This window comes from Hibiscus syriacus, unplaced genomic scaffold (assembly GCF_006381635.1).
Source record: "Hibiscus syriacus cultivar Baekdansim isolate YM2019G1 unplaced genomic scaffold, ASM638163v2 tig00110744_pilon, whole genome shotgun sequence".
NCBI classification, from domain to species: domain Eukaryota; kingdom Viridiplantae; phylum Streptophyta; class Magnoliopsida; order Malvales; family Malvaceae; genus Hibiscus; species Hibiscus syriacus.
Window position 1 is genome coordinate 2315057 of NW_024062846.1, and position 6292 is coordinate 2321348.

Genomic DNA, 6292 nt, shown 5'->3' on the forward strand with positions numbered 1-6292 from the left:
AAAGCTAATCACAAAATGCTCTTATTTTAATCATCGTAGATTTGCATTATAAAACATTCATAGTTTTTCCCTGGCTCAAAAAGATCCTTCTTTAATTATAGAGAACCCGACAACATAAATTAAATGATACTTTGAAGACAGTATAGGTATTTGCATAATGTTTATGTTCGATTTTTATGCCTTGTAATCCTTCAGGTATAAGCATATCGAGGATATGGAATGAATGGTACTAAAATCTAGAAAGACATTCCAACATTAAGGACGGACTTATAGATAGTCTTACAATTACTTCACCCAAAACAGTGCTTGCATTAGATTTGTTTTAGTTGATTATTTGTTCATTAAATTAAAAATCATCAATTTTACAACCAACACATAATGGTGGTGGCAGATTTGTGTTTGCTGCATCATTCAGTCCTAAAACAACGCAACACAGTGTATGAAACACAAGCTTCACTTTCAAGTTACAAGTCCAGTAGTGTAGGGTTAAAAACAACCATTAATCCAAATCTGACGGAGTTGGAACGCAAGGCAGGTTCATACAGTTTATACAGATTACCAAGTACCCAAGGAAGCATATTTTCTCTTAGCAAAAGCCAAGTCTTATACATGAGGAAGAAGCCAAACTGGCATTTTACCAGCAATTTCATTGAAAATCTTAGCTAATATTTGATAACAATAGACTAGACCAGAGGTGGGTATTGCTTGGCTTGCTGGCGAACCCTTCTCTTATATTCATTAGCATCCTGCATGACAAACATAAGATTTTATGTCATGATTGATTTTGAATACTATAACCCTGCACCTTAAAAGGGATTCACAGTCCCATGCCTGGAAACTTTACTAGTAATCATGTTTAAAAAAACACCCAAAATTAATCAACTAAAAACTCTTTTATCCCCAATATCAGGAATGTTTTTCTAAAACATCCAGTCAACTGAATCAACTGAAGAAGAATACCTGGATGAAAAGGTGATATCCTTCAGTTTGAGCAGGATCAGCAGGATTTGGAGCATCCAGAAGATCTTGGATTCCGACAAGAATCTGCTTCACAGTTATGGCTGGTCTCCAACCCTATGAACAACCCAAGAATGGCCAAAAATGTCAGTCTGGGCAGATGGACACACGTAAACCATACTCTGGAGAAGAAAATGCTTACACTATCCTCATTCAGAATTGAAAGGCAAACAGTACCAGATGGATAAACATTCGGGTGGAAAAAACCTTGGGGAAATTTACACTTTGGAGGCTTGCTAGGATAATCTTCACTGAAATGGAGTGTCAGTGGAAAGTATCCACCCTCCCAATCAGTCTGTAACATGGATTGAGTTAAACATATCCAAAATTTAAAAGAAACACAGGCTACAATTGATTCAAAACTGCACATTTTCGTTCTTTCAATATTCCTTTCTCTTTACCCCATATTGCCATGTACACTCTCATGAGTCTCTTAATCAAATATTTAACTTTCTAATCAATGTGTTCAAGAAAAATGAAGCATTTTGACAACATAAACAAAAATGCTCCAGATGAAAATGCAAGCATCCAGACACCACACCCTCACTTGTCCATGTATATAAAGAACAAGACATGAATAGTGAATAGTAATGACCAAATGTAAAATGAGATGGGCAAAAGTAATATAGAGGGGAATCACCTAAAAGCTGCAAACATCATACAAGAAAATTAATATACAAAGGCGATTAAGGAAACCAACAACCAAAACAATTTCATAGGTGCAAAATCATTACAAGATCAAAACCAATATCACAAGGCCGTCACTCTTTAAGCAACATTACAACCACCAATGCTGCAAGGCAAATCTAAAACTTGCAGCCAAAACTTGTTAGTTCTCACTCTGCAACTTATAAATAGTCAAAGTACCTCAAAGACTTTAAATTCTATAAAGGCTGTTGGAAGTGACATGCTACTTGTTGAAACCATCAATGCCTTAAGAAGCAAGCGATGAGCTACTAAATTCCTCGCTCTCTCCAAGCAATATCTAAAATTACTGCTCATGCTTTAAATAATGATTCATTTTCTAAGGCTAGGAGATCTTTTTTGGTCACCAGAAGGGGATGAATTTCAGGAAAATGAATCATGGAATAATGATGATGATGAATGAGGCCTAATTCTCACCAACATCACACACCAGTTTAATTGCTAAATATGAACCTGAAACCATGTTTAACTGCCAAATAATAACAGACAATAATAATAGACAAAATGGACTGTGGTCATGGGCAATTCATATTAAACAAGTCTTTGTATGCTTGTGTACTGATCCAATCAAGAGAGAGAGAAAGCTAGATCTTCAGCAATTACTACAACTCCTGAAATAGAATGGTCATAGAACTGTAAGATTAACAGAGAAGCTCAGACTAGGGGGAGAGCAGAAGAGATGAAAATGAATGTGATTTGTTTAAATTAACTAACAAAAACAGATCAGTTGTCCAGGTCCTATAAAATGCCAAATAATTATACAAGAACCCATTAAAATGAGGATAACGATACTAAGTTGTGAGAATCTGAATAATGACAGTAGACTGTCAGGCTCCCACAGTCTACGAGTCATTGTTCCAAACAATATTGATAAAATCATGTAAAGCTCGTTATTATTTGAATCTTCACGAGCCCAGGTGTTTTAGTTCTATTCTCTCCCCCGTCAGCAACCCGTTGTCCGCCGCTGCCAACCGCCAACCGCTGCCACCGCCGCCGTCACATTCCGACCACCGTTTAGACGCCGTTTTTTTACTGGGATGATCGCCGGCCCATGGTGATATCGAATCTGGCCTTAGATTTGTGATTGAATCATTCAATCAACGCAGATCTTGACGAAGTCCTCTACCGTTTTTAGCCGCTTCTCGTCGTTCGTGCTCATCACCGCCGCACCTCTGGACTCAGCGTCTTCTCGTGACCAGAATCCCCTATCCAAGTGTCGAGTATCTTTTCTATTCTCCATTTATTTCCAGTAAACGGGGTCGGCAGTATACATCCCATTTCCTCCTTCCTGTTTATTCCCAGACCCCACCATGGAACCCCTACCCCCGTCTCAGCCCAGGATTCCTTGAAGGGTTGCTGCTTCATCCGCGGTGGTTGCTTCCTATGCGAGTCACTCTACAGTTCCTCCTTCAACGTCAAGATTTTCTCTACTCCCTCTTGAACCTTATTTCCGTGGTGCTTATGGTGATATTTCTCTTGATTCTGCCAAGGAATTAGAAGCGAGAGTGAAGGAACTTAGAGCTCAAGTGTCTAATTTGAAGAAAAGGGAACAGGAACTAAAAATGTTGGAGAAGGCACTAACACGAGGGAGGCTTTTCAACACATCTGGACTCGTTGGTGCATCCATTTCATCTTATTCCGGTAAGGAAAAAAGTGCAATGGAGATGGCAAAGGAGAGGACAAAGACTAGGAAATGACACAGGCGAGTTTTCACCAGACGTATGCTGGCCGGATTGAGGCATTACGGTAATTTCCCTCTTCCCCCGAATGCTGCTATGAATGATGTATTGGTTGTTTTGGCCCGTGAGGCTGGTTGGACTGTAGAGCCCGACAGCACTACGTACAGACAATCTCCTTTGCCCCAAAATCAGCAAACTTTGGGAACGCATACAGGGACGTCAGGAGGGAAACATAAGGTCGGAGAGATTTCAGCAATACAAGCAATACCAGCTCTTCCTATCGCTGATATCGATCTTGTTGGAACCAAGGAGAGCACCACGATAGGGCACTCCAATGAAAAGTTTTCCGAAATATCGAGAAGGAGAAGAAATGGGGTTTATAATTCCTCGAAGGAAGACCAACCTAGAATCGGAAATGGGTCCAGAAATGGTTGTTTCACGATTTTTATCGAAAACCTTCTAGAGACGATCAATTGGAAGAGACTTGGGTCTATATTTGGCATACACGGTTAAGTTATTGACGCCTTCATTCCTAAAAGCAAACTCGAAAGGGTTTCGTTTTGGGTTTATTCGCTATGCGACAACTAAGGGCCAGGATGGCGATTTTAAAGATGAATGGTAAGCATATCTACGGCAGCAAAGTTAGAGTCTCTTTGGCTAAATATAAACCCCAACAGTCCTACTGGAAAAAGTCCTCGACAGGTGGTCACCTAAAGTCTAGGATGGAGGATATTTCTAGGAATAAACTCTTTGAAGTTGAGAGCATAGTGGACGAAGACAAGCTACACGTGTTGAGTAATTGTCTTGTGGGGTGGTACAGGAATTTTATCAAAATTGGTAATCTTGCTAACCAAATTCAAGCCAAAGGACTAGCTAGCTTCACGCCTATGAGAGCTGCTGGAAATGCGGTTCTAATGGTTTTTGAAGACTCCGATTCGTTGAGAATCGTGAAGGATGAGAAACTAGAGACTCTTACAGAATGGTTTTCCAGAGTGGAAACTTGGTCAGAGAGCCTAGTGGTGGAGTGTCGTCGCATCTGGTTAGTTTGCGAAGGTATTCCTTTTCACGCTTGGAATTGGAATACTTTAAAAAACATTGCAACTAAGTGAGGCAAATTCGTAGCAATTGAAAACAGTTGTGAGTTTCCATCGTCTTTTGATCGGGCTAAATTTCAAATACTCACAAAGGCTCAAGGGAGAATTGATGAGTTGATGGAGTTGAAGGTCGGAGAAAATTTGTTCAAAATCTTGGTGCACGAAGTAGATCCTTCCTTCAAACCTAATTCTTGGGTCCCCGAAGATTGCGATATCTCACTAGAACTTGTTCCCTCAGTTAGTTCTTAATGGCTCGAAGCTGTATTCAGAGGCGTCTATCTTAGTATTTGGTTGTAAATGTTGGTTTTTATTGTATTAGAAGGTGTTGTTAGGTGGGTTAATAGGACAAACTGGTTGAACTATGATTGTAGTTTATGGGTGGTTTAGGGTTGTTCCCTGTTTATATGTTTCTGTTAAGGGTGTTTACCAGGTTGTATCTATGTAATTTCTTATGTTCAATAAAATCCTAAGGCACTCTTTTCCTCCTTCCGCTAATTACGGAGCTACCCTACTAGTTCCATTAATCAAGAGGGTGGTTTTTAAAGAGGCCTAAAATTCTTATAAAAAAAATAAAATATCAACATACATATAGTAACCCCTAACAAGTGCCAACCAACAATAAAAGATTGTTTAAATAGAACAAAAACTTGCTTCCATAATATCCAAAAATCTATCAATAAACATTTAGTTTAAACTGTCAGCCACAGACTCGAATAGCCACCAGCATTCCCATCAATAATAATTTTCATAATATTCACTGACACGTAGTGTATTACACAACCTCCTAAAAAACTTGTTTTAGCTTTGCTTCGGCATTCTGAATGTGAGCTACACACACACACATATATATAATAAGCATTACAAGGGAAGGAAATACTCCTATTATCCTATGGGGAAATAAACTACTCAACCAATTTAATCCAGAATCATCAACATCTTGGCCACTCCATGTTTTAACGCAATTAATCACATCAAACTTATGTTTCAATTACAACAATTAGAAGCTCCACCTGTCTTTCTCTTTTTTTAGTCACCCTCTAATTTACCGACAAACCAAACTCAATAAACAGAATCCCTTTACTTTACCGACAATAATAAAAAATCAGAAATTATTTTACTTACCCCTGCTTTACCAGGGATTGTGCAATTCCACACCATCAAATTCACCGTTCCATCGGGCAACGTCTCAGGTTTCGCAACAAAACCCTAAAATTACAACAACAAACAATTAAGAAAACAAGAATATGAAAACTCCAAAAGAACAAGAAACAGGGAGAAAAAATGCAGACATGGGGATGGTTCTTCCTCCATGCCTTCCGTTCCTCCGAGAGTCGACCACGCGCTATTCCTCCCGACATCGCTCTCTATCTCTTGCCTTTGACACTCCCGCTGCCTCTTTATCTCTCTAAAACCCTCGCCGAGTTGTTCTCTCTTTCTCTTTCTTCAAATAATTGTTTGATTTTATAATAATAATAGAGAGAGAAAAGGGCTGAAGCTAAGGATAGCAGAACGACTCGAATCCAACAGGAAATCAAAAACCAATTAAGTTTTAATCGGGTCTGGTTTGAATAACATCGGTTGGGTATCAGGATAAAATTCAAGAATTTTTTTGAGTTTGGATTCAAGGCAAAATATCTCGTTCCGCCCCGATTATTTATATATAATATTATATATTTTTTATATTAATTATATAATAAAAACCATAATCTCTAAACATTTAAACCTTAAACCTTAGTTTTTATAATTATTAAAGTGAAATTTTATTGATTTTTTTATAAATTTCTTAATGTAGGAAAC

At 38.5% G+C, this 6292-nt stretch overlaps 1 protein-coding gene across 1 annotated transcript; it reads right to left on the bottom strand.

Moving 5' to 3' along the window:
- Positions 1 to 440: 440 nt before the first annotated feature.
- LOC120139330 (SUMO-conjugating enzyme SCE1-like) lies at positions 441 to 6035 on the bottom strand. The gene is made up of 5 exons (XM_039154585.1): positions 5785 to 6035; positions 5618 to 5701; positions 1160 to 1312; positions 961 to 1074; positions 441 to 746 (listed from the first exon to the last, which is right to left on the bottom strand). Exons 1-5 carry the CDS (start codon positions 5851 to 5853, stop codon positions 684 to 686), a joined length of 483 nt encoding a protein of 160 aa, XP_039010516.1. The 5' UTR covers positions 5854 to 6035; the 3' UTR covers positions 441 to 683.
- Between the last annotated feature and the right edge of the window lie 257 nt (positions 6036 to 6292).

Bases quoted from the DNA above. Each gene is read 5' to 3' on its own strand.
- LOC120139330 (XM_039154585.1), bottom strand. From the start codon at position 5,853: ATGTCGGGAGGAATAGCGCGTGGTCGACTCTCGGAGGAACGGAAGGCA. The intron at 5,702-5,784 runs GTCTGCATTTTT...TTGTAATTTTAG, and splicing joins GGAGGAAGAACCATCCCCAT to GGTTTTGTTGCGAAACCTGA. The intron at 747-960 runs GTATTCTTCTTC...TTTGTCATGCAG, and splicing joins GATATCACCTTTTCATCCAG to GATGCTAATGAATATAAGAG.